The 14138-nt window shown below is 50.4% G+C and overlaps 4 protein-coding genes across 4 annotated transcripts; 3 read left to right on the top strand and 1 right to left on the bottom strand.

Annotated features, from left to right (window-relative positions):
- Positions 1-1078: 1078 nt before the first annotated feature.
- FTJAE_14068 (TM2 domain protein) lies at positions 1079-1585 on the top strand (the record flags this gene model as incomplete). Its single annotated transcript, XM_037347270.1, has 1 exon — positions 1079-1585. The coding sequence occupies one exon, from the start codon at positions 1079-1081 to the stop codon at positions 1583-1585; it is 507 nt and encodes a 168-aa protein (XP_037198919.1).
- A 547-nt stretch (positions 1586-2132) lies between these two features.
- FTJAE_14067 (Coatomer subunit beta) lies at positions 2133-4915 on the bottom strand (the record flags this gene model as incomplete). Its single annotated transcript, XM_037347269.1, has 5 exons — positions 2133-3090; positions 3135-3714; positions 3760-4644; positions 4689-4842; positions 4898-4915. 5 exons carry the CDS (start codon positions 4913-4915, stop codon positions 2133-2135), a joined length of 2595 nt encoding a protein of 864 aa, XP_037198918.1.
- Positions 4916-6461: 1546 nt separating this feature from the next.
- Positions 6462-8509, top strand: FTJAE_14066 (serine threonine kinase gad8; the record flags this gene model as incomplete). Its single annotated transcript, XM_037347268.1, has 4 exons — positions 6462-6483; positions 6530-6661; positions 6707-8253; positions 8303-8509. 4 exons carry the CDS (start codon positions 6462-6464, stop codon positions 8507-8509), a joined length of 1908 nt encoding a protein of 635 aa, XP_037198917.1.
- A 1841-nt stretch (positions 8510-10350) lies between these two features.
- On the top strand, positions 10351-12145 carry FTJAE_14065 (glucose-6-phosphate isomerase; the record flags this gene model as incomplete). The annotated part of the gene is made up of 4 exons (XM_037347267.1): positions 10351-10850; positions 10897-11430; positions 11478-11584; positions 11628-12145. The coding sequence occupies 4 exons, from the start codon at positions 10351-10353 to the stop codon at positions 12143-12145; spliced, it is 1659 nt and encodes a 552-aa protein (XP_037198916.1).
- Between the last annotated feature and the right edge of the window lie 1993 nt (positions 12146-14138).

Below are 14138 nucleotides of genomic sequence, written 5' to 3'. Positions count from 1 at the left end.
GCGCGATCTCCTCGCCCCGCGCGCAACCGCCCCAGCCGTCGGCGGCATCACAGAAGAGTGCCAAACCGCCATCCTCGACGTCTACAAGACGCTCCCCACGCCTCCCCCCGCCATCGTCTCCGACATCACGGAGAACCCCCAGACCGACCCCTGCTCCTTCAGCACCCCGGCCTCCCTCTCCAAGGACTACGCCAGCTACAGCTCCCAGATCCTCAGCTGGTACAGCAAGAACGAGGACGAGATCAAGTCTGCTCTCTCGGAGTGCCCTGAGCTGAGCCAGTATGCCACCGCTGTTCCTGTCTGCGCTACTGCTGCTCTTGGTGGAAAGGGCGGTGATGCTGTGAGCGCTACTACTACTGCTGAGAAGCCTGAGAAGACTACTGCTTCTTCTGGGGACAAGACTACTGCTTCTGCGGGTGAGGAGACTTCTGCTAAGAGTGATGCCGCTTCTACTCCTACCTCTTCTGCTGCTCCTGTTGAGACCAATGGTGCTGCTCGTGAGGGCGGTTTCATCTACGCTGCTGCTGCTGCTGTTGCCGGTGTTGTCGTCGCTGCTCTGTAAGAGGGCTTATATGAGGAGAAGTTGGTGGATATCTAGGAGATTTAAGTTTATCTGCTTTTAATACAAGACATGTCTCTTTCACAAAGATCGTCCAAATGTAATCATGAACATCGTGAACGTCGTCTCAGTCTAGTCGTGAGATCTAATCTAGTGTTTGTCCATCACCAACCGTTTGAGTGTAACGCCACATCCACGGTTTGGTCTTACAACAGTCCAAGCTTATTTTTTATGAGTAGTATTCTTTGTTTGACTACTGATTCACGGACTCTCCATTTTATGCCAAGCAAGTACAAACAACCAGCAAGCTTTGACATTCCATCACATTCAGTGTCATCTCTGCCCTCAGCGCCAAGTCACTCCTTCCAAACGCCTTAACAAAGAAGATGACGACGACCCGTCACATCAATCTCTCTTCCTTCTGGTTCAGAGACAGTTTGGTCTGCCTCTTTCATCATCCATAAATACCACATCATCCCCGTCTCTGCAACCATAATATCTCAACTTGCGACGTCAACCATGGACGCAAAACTCACCGTCGCCGACAAGATGGGCCGTGGGCTCACCAACGGCATCTACTTCGTAACTCGCAAGTGGAAGATGATGATGCTAGGCTATATCTTCATCATCTCAATCGGTAGCGCTCTTCTCTACTTTCACGATGGTTCGTCTCCCTCCCCTCTGTCCCTCTCCCTACCCTTCCCTCTGCTCTCCCATTATCATCAACTAACACCACCAGAACAACAGCCCTCCCTCCAGACCCGAAGCTGGGGCGGTTTCAAAGAACGCCCCCTCACAGAGAGATGCTACCGCCAAGAACGCACCGCCATGATCCTCTCCCTCCTCTTCGGAGTTATCGGTGTCGACCAGTTCTACGCGCATCACTGGCCTCTCGCTGTGTTCAAACTCTTCACTCTCGGTGGAGCGGGAGTCTGGGCGTTTGTGGATATGATTCTTTGGATTGTGGGTGGTGTGTACGGGACGCCTGGATGTCCTGGGGGGAGTTCCAAGGAATGGCAGTATTAGGGGGTGGAGAGGTGGTGGGAGTGAGCAGTCAGTTATCATTCTTTGTTGGTGGGTTATGTTGGTGGTATCGACGTTTTGGTGCTGGGTTATTCACCTTATAGGCCCCCGTCATCCATAGTTAATAGTATTAAATGAAGAGATTGCAATCATTTATTCCTTGGAGTTTGTAAGTCGGTTGACTTACACGAGGTGACTGAAGCTGCAAGTCTACGGCACAGTATCCCCTTTGAGATCCCTCAGCCTCATCTTCAGCTCGTACGGCGGCTTCAGCACAGATCAAACCCTGAAATCTAGATTGATCACTGCCCTGAACACCATTTCAATCCAGTTGAGGCTTGCCTTCAATAAAGCCACTTCACAACAGCACGTCTGTCCCCCTTCACCTACCAACGCAGCCATCTCATAACACGTTACGGCACAAGACTCATCACACATCGCAAATGACTACCATATTTCTTTTCATTATACTCATTGATGCCATAGCAACCCTGATGGAATGACCAATCCTTTTCTACACCAGCCATCTAAGCATAAAAACAAATCACACTTATTCCTCATCCTCCTCACTCTCCTCCTCCTCAGCCTCCGGCTCGCTCTCAGTCTTCTGTCCATTAACGGGCTCCGCCACTTTAACGCCGCCCTCCTTCTCAAGCTTAAGCCACTCATCCCACTCAGGGAAGAGCTCGTCGTCCTCGCCGGGAACACCGATCAGCTTGGCCACCCTGCCCTTCTTGTTCTTCTCCAAGTTCTCCTTCCACTCGTGTACTACCGGTACAGTCAGGCTGGGCTGGTAGGTCTGGGAGAAGAGGACGGCTTCGGCGAGACGGCCTGTCTCGGTGAGGATCTTTGTGCAGGCTTCGATGTTGCCGAGGAGCCATTGGCATGAGAATGCGACGTTGTGAGAGCCGGCTTCTTGTGCTTGAGCGGCGAGGGCAGCGAGACCATCGCGGTCGCCTGTTGATGAGTGGAGAAGCAAGAGAGATCCGAGATCCTTGGCGTGGGTGAAGCACTCAGCAGCGAGGGTGACATCCCAGGCTGATAGAGCAGCGTCACCAACAGTCTTCCACTTGTGATCGGCGTCAGCCTCACGAGCAAGGTCCAAAGCAATAGCAAGCTCATTCAACGCCAGTGCAAGCTCGAACTTGTGCTCAGGATCTGTCGCAACCTCCAGGGCAAGCTCCTTATGACCTTGACCTTCCAAGAATCGCGCAATCTTGTTGAGTTGGTCGTGGGGAATTGTTGGTAGCAGCTCAGCGGCTGTCTCCATATCCTCTCGGAGGACAAGAGTCTGGTACTCAAGAACGGGAAGGGACAGGCCGAAAGAAGTGACGTTGACATCCTTGTCGGCAAGGTAAATTCGAGAATCGCGCTGGATGTAGCCCAGGATGTACTGGGCCTTGTCGAAGTGGGAGACAGTGTAAGTCTGGTCGCCGACAAGGTAATTGAGTCGGTTGGTGCTGTTGGTGTAGATGAAGCAGTCGCCGATCCATTCGCCAGTTCGGACACTATATCGTTAGCATAGCAGATTAAAGGGGAACGGGGGGCATACGACTCGCTAATGTCAGTGATGACCTCGAAAGCGGCTTCGACACCATCCTCCTCAACTTGATCAGACTGGACAGCCTCGACGTAGTTCTCACGAGAGAATCGCAGAACGTAAAAGGTATCCTCACAAGCAATCGTCACCAACTCGCCGCTATCAGACCAATAGACCTGCTTGGGCTCAACCTCGATTCTTCGAACGAGACCACCAGTAGCCCAGTCAAAGAAGGAGACACCACCTTGACCTGTGACACCGAGAAGAACACCGCCATGGAGTCTCTCAGCCTGGAAACCAACATCGAGACCCCCAGTCTTCTCTTGAAAGTTCTTAAAGATCTTGACGCTCATGGCTGACTCTCGGATGGCAAAGTCATTGCTGTTGTCCTTGGAGGCCCAGGCAAAGTCGAGGGCCGAGCCGAAAGCCTTGTTTCGCCAGGCGAGGGCAGTGTAGATGATGTATTCGCCATCACCGCAGACAGCGACGAATCGACCGTTGGGGGAGTGGATAAGCGTTTGGGGGTAGACTTCGCAGGTACCGAGATCCTTGGTGGGGAGGGAGATTGGCTCGTTGTCCTTAATAGAGGCATCTGTCTTGTTAGCTTATTCCACTGGAAGAGGATATATGTACATACCTCCTCCCTTGATGATTGAAGAGACAACCTCGTTGTGTCGAGCCCAGATGAGCTTGCCGGACGCATCCATGGAAACAGCAGGCTCCTCACGACCAAGCTTGACAACAACAGCACCATCATCGAAACCTACAGCGACACCCTGCTTGCCCTTTTGATACGAGACACACCAAGCTCGCTCTAGACTGTAGTTGAGGGATTGCTCGAATCGGTAGGTGTTGGCGTGCCATATTCTTATCGTACCGTCCTCGGAACCGGAGATGATGACGGGCAATTCGGGGTGATAGCAGGCAAACGAAACGTTGTTGGTGTGACCTTCGAGGGTAGCGATCAGGGACTTTGTAGTGTAATCCCAAATCTTGACGGTTCGGTCGTCAGATGTGGTGAGGAGGTAGGGCTTGTCGGAGTGAGGGTAGTAATCGACGTGGTTGACACCCTTGGTCTCATGTGCCTCGAGGGTGAAGTTGGGAGTAGAAGAACCAAGACTCCAGATCTTGACAGTTCGATCAAGACAAGCCGAAGCAAAGGTGTTTGTGTCCTTGGGGTTGATGGCCAAACCCATGACATAGTGACCATGGCCCTCAAAGACCTGCACACACTTCCAACCCTTCTCCCAATCCCAGAGCTTGATGGTCATGTCATCGGAGGCAGTCAAGACGAACGGCTGTGTGGGGTGAACGGCGATAGCTCGAATGTAGTCGGGGTGCGCCTCGAAGGAGGTGATCTTCTCGGAGGTGTTGTAATTGTAGACTCGTAGTTGGAAATCATCGGAACCGCAGACAATCCAGTTTTTCCTGGCGATGAATCGACCGGCGCGAACGGGGACATCGGTGAGCTCAAACGTCTTGACGATCTGCTGGGTTTCGTGGGACCAGATGTAGACGTGGCCTATACTGTCAGCACTGGATCTCGAGCTGCAGAGATCAACATACCGCTGTAGAGGGTTGTGAGAATCCATGGCTCGTGAGGATGAAAGTCAATGCCCTTGACTCGCTCACTGCGAGCGTAGAGCTGGCGCTGTATTTCGAAACGTGTCAGCTCAGATGGCACAAGTAAAGCTGCCGCCGCAGATATCGAGTGCGCACGCTGTGAATAGCACTACGCTAAACATCGGGCGCACTCAGCAGATCCCCAGACTGACCTTGACGTCTAACTTCATCTTGTCGTGTGTCGTCGCTGTCGCGTTGCGCAGTTGAAGATGCAAGCTGTCCAGCAAGGGCGGTGATATCGAGGTAGTGGGGTCGAAGTTAAGAATCCCTGAAGGAGGCTACCATGCGGGATGACAGTTGTCGCAAGTGCACAGAGTTTGGGGGGGAAAGCAAAAGAAAAAGAAAAAAAAGACAGAGTGTCAAACGCTAATCATCAATCGTGGTGTTTGAATTGACAAAGCTTGAGCTTGTGTATATTGATTTGGAGCTCCCCGAAATGTGTCCTGCGGCTCTTGACAGGCTGGCCATGGATGTGGTGTTGGCCTGAAGTGTCAGGCTCCACCTCCTTATCCCTTCTTATCAGGGATGCTCCAGAAAAGGGGGATGTAGGGTAGATGAGAACAGTCAGAACTTAATGACATACCATGGTATTTGGTATTGTTGCTTGAAAAGAATTGACTTGTTTATATGTTTCTTCTTTACATTTTTCCTCCTTAATTGATTTCATGGTCAAGTTGTTCGAGTCTGTTGGTTGAGGTCGATTGTTGATACACTTTCTGACGTCGTTCAATTGCAGCATTACTTGACATCCCAGTCATAAATAAATAGCCATGAATTTGACATCCCTTGGACAAATTTCTCATATTTAGAATTGCCAAAAATATTCTGATCTGTTTATAGATCCTCCACAATTCAGCCAAGATTTTCGACACGCGTCGTCTTCGTACATGATGAAAAGTGTGGCTGTACAACAAGTTGGTTGCTTCACATCAACCATATCAACACTTTAGACACTGTATGTACACCAATTGACGCTCTTTGGCTCCTGGCTTGGGCATTAATGGCATTGTTTATGAACTAGTCTCGCTTCTCCTTCTCATTTACCCCTTATGTTATGGATTATTTGGCTGGACCTCGCTCTAGGCTCATTCTCTAGCTGATCAACAAAGCTAGAGCCCGTGGCTGTGGCTTAAAATCGACCTTACGGGATTACTCCAGACCATCTCCACAGTCTGAGCTCCTGTGTCGCAGACTGAGACACTGTGTTTCCAGCACCAGAACAGCACTACCATCGACCCTAGCCCACAGTGCGGGCTCCCTGCGGGAAGATCCACCTTTTCTGCTGCCGCCAAATGGGCCTTGGATGTCATAGTAATCCCCTTCTCCCATCCATCCCCCGTATCCACCTCATTCATATCTCGGCTGGTCTTGTCTCGGGCTCTTGTGCTTCGCCTCCTCCTCATATTCAACCTCTGCCATCTTTTGTTCGATTTGAACCTCCTTTCCCTTCCCAACCAGTCGGCGCACAGTCTCCTCTTCGTCTCGTCGACTTGCGATCCTTCATACTACCAAACAGCGGCCGGTTTACGCTTCCACGCATGCGGGGTTACAAATCATCCATTTGTTGAACACTCTGCCACGCCATCAGCCTCCTGTTTGATCAGGAGTTTGTCAGCGCGCAGTGATCACTCGTTGCTTTACACTTTGATCCTGCAACACTTGTTGGCTGTCGATCCTTGACCCCAACCATCAAATACCTCGTTGACATCAACAACAATGTCTTGGAAGCTTACCAAGAGTACGTCTTTATGTCCGATATCTGTCGCATCACTAACATCCATCAGAGTTAAAGGAAACCCATCTGGGTCAATCCTTGAGCCCCTTCTCTCGATCCCCCTCTACTTCAACCATCACCGAAAAGGAAAAAGATGGCCAGGCTAGCGGCGCTGTTACGCCTACAACGGAAAGTGCCATAGGTGAGCAAATTGGACTGGAGTAACGTCAGTATCTGACTTGAACAGCTGCCTCTGAGGCCATGACACAGGCCCCTGTTGTTAAGCCCCCCAAGCCCGGTATTCTCGTTGTCACCCTCCACGAAGGCCAAGGATTTTCTCTTCCTGAGCAGCACCGAAGTGCTTTTGCCTCGTCACACCAAGGATCGATGTCTTCGTCCAACGCCCTTGGAATGTCTGGCTCTGTTCGACCAGGATCTTCACAACGTGTCGCCGGATCATTTGTTAACGGCAGTAACCGACCGCACTCTTCCGCTGGCGGCTTCAACGGCATTCCCACCAACCACGGTCGAATTTCTGGAAAGTACATGCCATACGCCCTCCTCGATTTCGACAAGGTCCAGGTCTTTGTCAACTCGGTCGATGGAAATCCTGAGAATCCTCTGTGGGCCGGTGGAAACACCCAGTACAAGTTCGATGTGTCAAGAGTGACAGAGCTCGTCATCCACCTGTACATGCGCAACCCGAATGCGCCACCCGGATCTGGACGAAGCCAGGATATCTTCCTCGGTGTTGTCCGCATCAACCCCCGATTCGAAGAGAGACAGCAATACGTTGAGGACCCCAAGGCCAGCAAGAAGGACCGCGAGAAGGCTGCTGCTGAGCACGCAGCGCGCAATGGTCACCAAGGTGCCGAGTGGGTCGACGTGCAATATGGAACGGGTAGAATCAAGGTTGGTGTCGAGTATGTCGAGACCCGAGCAGGTAAGCTCAAGATTGAAGACTTTGAACTACTCAAGGTCGTCGGCAAGGGCAGTTTCGGCAAGGTCATGCAGGTACGCAAGAAGGACACAAACCGAATCTACGCTCTCAAGACCATCCGAAAGGCGCACATCATCTCGCGATCCGAAGTCGCCCATACACTCGCCGAGCGATCTGTGCTGGCACAGATCAACAACCCTTTTATCGTCCCTCTCAAGTTCAGTTTCCAATCACCGGAGAAGCTTTACTTTGTTCTCGCTTTTGTCAACGGAGGCGAGCTGTTCCACCACTTGCAAAAGGAGCACCGATTTGACGTCAACCGATCCCGCTTTTACACTGCTGAGCTTCTGTGCGCCCTGGAATGTCTGCACGGCTTCAGCGTCATTTACAGAGATCTCAAGCCCGAGAACATTCTTCTGGATTACCAAGGCCATATCGCCCTTTGTGACTTTGGTCTCTGCAAGCTTGATATGAAGGATGAGGACCGTACCAACACATTCTGTGGTACACCCGAGTATCTCGCTCCAGAGTTGTTGATGGGTCAAGGTTACAACAAGACAGTCGATTGGTGGACTCTTGGTGTTTTGCTGTATGAGATGTTGACAGGTCTGCCACCTTTCTACGATGAGAACACCAACGAGATGTACCGCAAGATTCTATCAGAGCCTCTTCACTTCTCTGATGTGGTTCCCCCAGCTGCTAAGGATCTCCTCACCAAGCTTTTGAACCGCAACCCTGAGGAGCGACTTGGTGCCAATGGATCGGCTGAGATCAAGGCGCATCCTTTCTTCCATGCTATTGACTGGAGGAAGCTTCTACAGCGCAAGTACGAGCCTACATTCAAGCCCAGTGTGGTATGTGCCCCTCATTCGAATCGACATTGAACTTTACTGACAATTTTAGGCTGACGCTCTGGACACTGCCAACTTTGACCCCGAATTCACATCCGAAGCCCCTCAAGATTCCTACGTCGAGGGCCCCATGCTCTCTCAAACCATGCAGAACCAATTCCAAGGATTCAGCTACAACCGTCCGATCGCTGGGCTGGGAGATGCAGGCGGCAGTGTCAAGGATCCATCATTTGTCGGCAGTTTGACAGATAACCGATAAGTCACTGGACTTGAGAGAGACAACGGGTAGACAGCGAGCAGGACTGGCTGACTCGGACATGGTATCAGTCTTGTCGATGAGCCGGCAGAGGAGGGGGGGGAACACGTGCAAGCCATGATAAGGACAAACTAGGAGGTGGAAACCTAGAGGATGAATGTAGATAAGAAGCCTTTATTTGCTTTGGCGTGTTGGAGTTTGATACACTCGTTAGTTCTGTGGATATGTCATTCTGTCAATGTAGATTGTCTTCCGTGAGTTTGTGTCTGATCATTGTTTATTCCTCTTGACATGTGACAATGCTATTGTTTTGACCTTTGTTCGCAGGCCAATATGGACAATGAGACCTCACGCCTTGCTTCATTGTCTTTCGATACCAACGCAGATTGAACTCTGCAACTGGCCCGAAGAAACCATTACCTTGCACTCGAAGTCGAGACACCATAACCGAACAGTTTTATATTCAAGCTTCAACGTTCTCGTTCAACGATGCTCAGTAGTCGACTCTAGTAACCTTTCCAATGACATCTGTCACAACACCAACAACAATCGGCAACAAACAGACGGAGAAGAAGGACCAAAAGCAAAAAGCAATGCTCACTGCAGGGTTCGAACCTGCGCACATTAAATGTAGCAGAATACTCAGCAGTTGAGAGCTTAAGTCTGCCGCCATAACCACTCGGCCAAGTGAGCTATTGAGAAAGGCGTTATTTTTCGAGTCGTAGCAGGGTCTAAGTGAAATGTCATGATCCGAAAATCACACACCGAGGTGAGCTGTTTTGGGGTTCCATGAGGCTTTTTCGGAAAAGGTTGGGGGTCTTTATGATGGATGAGGGATATCATGACAACCCATGCATGCTTGAAGAGTCTAGGCTAGGGTATAGGCTGAAATGAAGTGGAAAAGTTTTAATAGAGGCTGAGATCGGAGAGATTGCCGGTGTTGGGGGAAAGGTGAGAGTCAGCTCGGTGAGGACATCGAGAGATTACTACGTTGCTAGTCTATGCTGTATGCTGTATTCAGTGAAGGCTTTCTTTTATTGATGGACACTATCCCAAAGCTGCATAGATCTCCAGCTAGGATATACCAGGCAACTGATAGAGACATCTCACGATAAATAAGCTGTCCTCGGTGTCTCAGCCGGAGGAACCACGGCGAGTGCGCGGCATAACCGGAGGCCCTCAGGCCCTGTACTGTAGAGCCTCCACTGGGATTATGACGCATGCAGGATAAAAAGAACAAGAGGCTAATATGATTATGGAGACATGACGAAAAGATTTGGAAAAGTTCAGTCAGCCAACCTTGATGATTTGTAAATTTGGTAACAATTGTTAAGTAAGGCGGGGCTTAAAGTTATAAGCTGTAGAAGAGCTCTTGTTTTTAGCTTGGAGAGCATGGTGTAGCGTCATGCTGTCATTGGAGGGGTTACAGACTGACAGACAGACAGAGGCACAATAATTGAGAGGAATTGAGGATATGAGTGATAAAAAATGTCACATCATTGAATCCAAGTAGTTTAAAGTGGCATCATGATATATACTGCTATCAATTAATAGACTGTCCCTGTAGAACAAGAAAGAATTGATCATGGTTCAAGTGGGATGATGAATTGGAGCCCCCCACTCCACGTCCGCCCATGCCGCTCGCTCTCTGCTCTTCCCCTCCCCCTCCATTGGCTTTGGAATCCATCGGAGCTCTACCTTGCCTTGCCATGAGACGCACCCAAGACAATTCAGAGACATAACCTCATTTCCCCTCCCACTCTTTTTCTGATCTAATATTTCTTCTCTTCTTTCCATCACCTCCATCCTTTCTCCCCCCATAACTATCCCTACAAAGCATCAATATGGCCCCCGCAAACACTCTCCCCGCCTGGTCTGACCTCCAGGCCCATCGCGACAGCGTCGGCAAGTCCTTCGTCCTCAAGGAGGCATTCGCTTCCGACCCCCAGAGATTCGACCGCTTCACCCGAACCTTTACCTCCGACGGCGTGTCCTCCGAGATCCTCTTCGACTTCTCCAAGAACTTCCTCACAGATGAGACCCTCGATCTCCTCGTCAAGCTCGCCGAGCAGGCTGGTGTTGAGAAGAAGCGCGATGCCATGTTTGCTGGTGAGAAGATCAACTTCACCGAGGGTCGCGCCGTGTACCACACCGCTCTGCGAAATGTCAGCGGTTGGGATATGAAGGTTGATGGTGTTGATGTCATGAACACAAAGGGTGGTGTTAATGAGGTTCTTGAGCACATGAAGGAGTTTTCTGAGCAGGTTCGAAGTGGAGAGTGGAAGGGTTATACTGGCAAGAAGCTCACAACCATCATCAACATTGGTATCGGTGGTTCTGATCTGTAAGACGCTCGAATTCTCCGATAGTACTAGACTGACATCTTGCAGCGGCCCTGTCATGGTCACCGAAGCTCTCAAGCACTACGGCGCTGACGACATGACCCTTCACTTTGTCTCCAACATTGACGGAACTCACATCGCTGAGGCCCTCAAGAACTCTGACCCCGAGACCACCCTCTTCCTCATCGCCTCCAAGACCTTCACCACCGCAGAGACCACCACCAACGCCAACACAGCCAAGAAGTGGTTCCTCGAAAAGACCGACAACAAGGGCGACATTGCCAAGCACTTTGTTGCCCTTTCCACCAACGAGGAGGAGGTCACCAAGTTCGGTATCGACAGCAAGAACATGTTTGGCTTTGAGAGCTGGGTCGGTGGCCGATACTCTGTCTGGAGTGCCATTGGTCTGAGCATTGCTCTCTACGTTGGCTTCGACAACTTCCACAAGTTCCTTAGCGGTGCTCATGCCATGGATAAGCACTTCCGCGAGACTCCTCTCAAGGACAACATTCCTCTTCTTGGTGGCCTGTTGAGTGTCTGGTACTCTGACTTTTTCCAGGCTCAGACTCACCTTGTTGCTCCGTAAGTCGGTCAGAATATGCTATGCGAGTGCAGACTAACAAGTATAGCTTCGACCAATACCTCCACCGATTCCCTGCCTACCTCCAGCAGCTCTCCATGGAGTCCAACGGAAAGTCCATCACCTCTGATGGATCTTCTGCCAAGTACACCACTGGTAAGTGGATAACCTCGTGCATGAAACCCAGCTAACGTTCCAGGTCCCATTCTCTTCGGCGAGCCCTGCACCAACGCTCAGCACTCCTTCTTCCAGCTCGTCCACCAGGGCACCAAGCTGATCCCCACCGACTTCATCCTCGCCGCCAAGTCTCACAACCCTGTCAGCGACAACCTCCACCAGAAGATGCTAGCCTCCAACTACTTCGCCCAGGCTGAGGCTCTCATGGTCGGCAAGACAGACGATCAGGTCCGTGCCGAGGGTACACCCGAGGAGCTTGTACCTCACAAGCGCTTCCTTGGAAACCGACCCACGACGTCCATCCTTGTCGGCGGCGCCATTGGTCCCGCCGAGCTGGGTGCCCTGATCGTGTACTACGAGCACCTCACTTTTACCGAGGGTGCTATCTGGGACATCAACAGCTTTGACCAGTGGGGTGTTGAGCTGGGCAAGGTTCTGGCCAAGAAGATCCTCAAGGAGCTTGATGAGGCGGGCAATGGTGAGGGACACGATGCTTCTACTGGTGGACTGATTGGAGCGTTCAAGAAGTATGGTAACTAAAAAAGGAGGATTGAGTGTTAATGCGTAGCGAGTGGAACGATGTTGATAATGATTAAAGATAGCATGAATAAGTTTGACGGCCTGTTTCCTGGACCTAGCTTAAGTTGTGCATAAGACGTACGAGGTGAATGATGTCGCTGTACATGTCGAGACGCACAAGTACTCGTAAGTATAATGAAGAGAGCAATGTAGTATTGATCGCTGTGGATCGTGATTATCTGCATGTGTTTTTTCCAGATTTCCTTGTTATTCTCAGATGTCGATTCTCACTGCAACGTCAAACACGGCATGAGAAGACGGCACAAAGTATACCATACCATGCAGCTGCGCGATTTCTCACACCTACATACATATCAAATCGCAACACCTTATCAGTTGGGATTTATATTAAATGACACGTGGAACAAGACACCTCGGTCAAATGAGTGTTTTGTCTCGAGGTTCCGTGTCTCCGGCAGATGTATGTATTTCTGCTTTGGGTAGTGTCACTGCTTGAGTAAATACATCTGCGTATATCGGTCCAGTAGACAGTATCAAGGCACTGCCACGTTTTGAGAGCATTGATACCGTTAGAGTCCAGGTGCATTGAGAGTGCTGCGTTTACTATGGAAGATCATTGTCTCGTTTGAGGGTCAATGGTGAGACGAGCAGGTGAGGTTCAAGCATGTGGAGTTTTGCGGGGGAATATGGGGAAGAGGGGGTAATACATCTTCTGAGGGTGTATACGGTGGTATGTTTATGAGATATATCACGCAGAGACTTATCACATCGGGGTTATAACGGTGCTTTTTATCGCGGGGGAGGGAATCCCCAGACCTGAAGTGCAGGAGTGTAAGATGGAGGGCGGGGAAATGGAGATTACTGCCTATCAAGGCGCAGGTGTTGGCCGAAGGGAGAGTGTTGGGTCTAGATGCTCGAGGTGCTGTGATGTTTGATGTTGACGTTGGCCTTATCACGATATCGACTCTGCACGGGAGTTAATTCGGCTCATGTCGGGAAACAACACGTTTACCTTCTGAGTCTGGGTTGGAAAGCGACGATCTCTAGAAACAAGATCGTCATTGTAAGTCACGGCATCCGAAGCGAGGGTTTGCATGCAGTGATTCCATCTGAATAAGCCGCAGTCAAAGCGAACTGCATCTCTACCAATCAATCCCCATGAACGCAAACTGCGAGCCCGTTCTGATTTCGTCAGACTTTTAACTCCACTCACACTAACGCAAGACAACAAGACACGGAAGAATTTTTTGTCATTGGTTAGTGTGAGTGGGTAACGGTCTCTGACGTCGAAGAAACTTGAGGCTTTTCACGATGTTCTCGTTCGCGAGTCGATGACGAGATGTTATGGTAGGGTTTTTCTTGGTTGGAGATATGCTATGCTACATCGGTGAGGGATGGTGGCTTGGACCCCTAGACCCTTGAGATGAGAGACAGTAACAAACGGTTCACCTCTATTACATTGTCTTACTGAACATGAAGATGAAGATAAAGATACAATAGATGAAGGTTCAGATGAGGATGACGGGCTTGGAATTGAGTTCCGAAATCTGTTGAGTCGTATAGACAACGAGATTCAGCCTGAAGAGATACAGTTTCCCTTTCCCAGATCAACAGGTCCCGCGGTAACCGACCGAAGATAACTGAAGGCATCACCAATCAGAATACGGCGCTAAACAGTTTGAACGGTGGCATCTTTGGCTGCTGCTGATCCACTGACGGTTGATTCGCTGCAGCGTTATCGACGGAGGGAGGCTATGCTAGAACGGAAGCGGGTTCGTCGGGGTTGAGGGCCGAACGGAAAAGGGTTACGACTTGATCCGAAATGCGAAATGCCTCAAAATGCACTCTGATAAAATACGCCCTTAGAATTGAGCCAGTTTGAGGTTGAGGGAATTATGCTTGAATAGTGGCATGTCTACGGAGTACGGTAGAGAAATGAATACGGTGGCAGAAATGATCCGTTTGACCCCTGGAAAAAACAGAGGCTCAAGGG

The sequence above is a fragment of the Fusarium tjaetaba genome (assembly GCF_013396195.1).
Source record: "Fusarium tjaetaba strain NRRL 66243 chromosome Unknown NRRL66243_c0000531, whole genome shotgun sequence".
In the NCBI taxonomy this organism is placed as follows: Eukaryota; Fungi; Ascomycota; class Sordariomycetes; order Hypocreales; family Nectriaceae; genus Fusarium; species Fusarium tjaetaba.
This window is presented reverse-complemented; position numbering and strand designations above follow the sequence as displayed.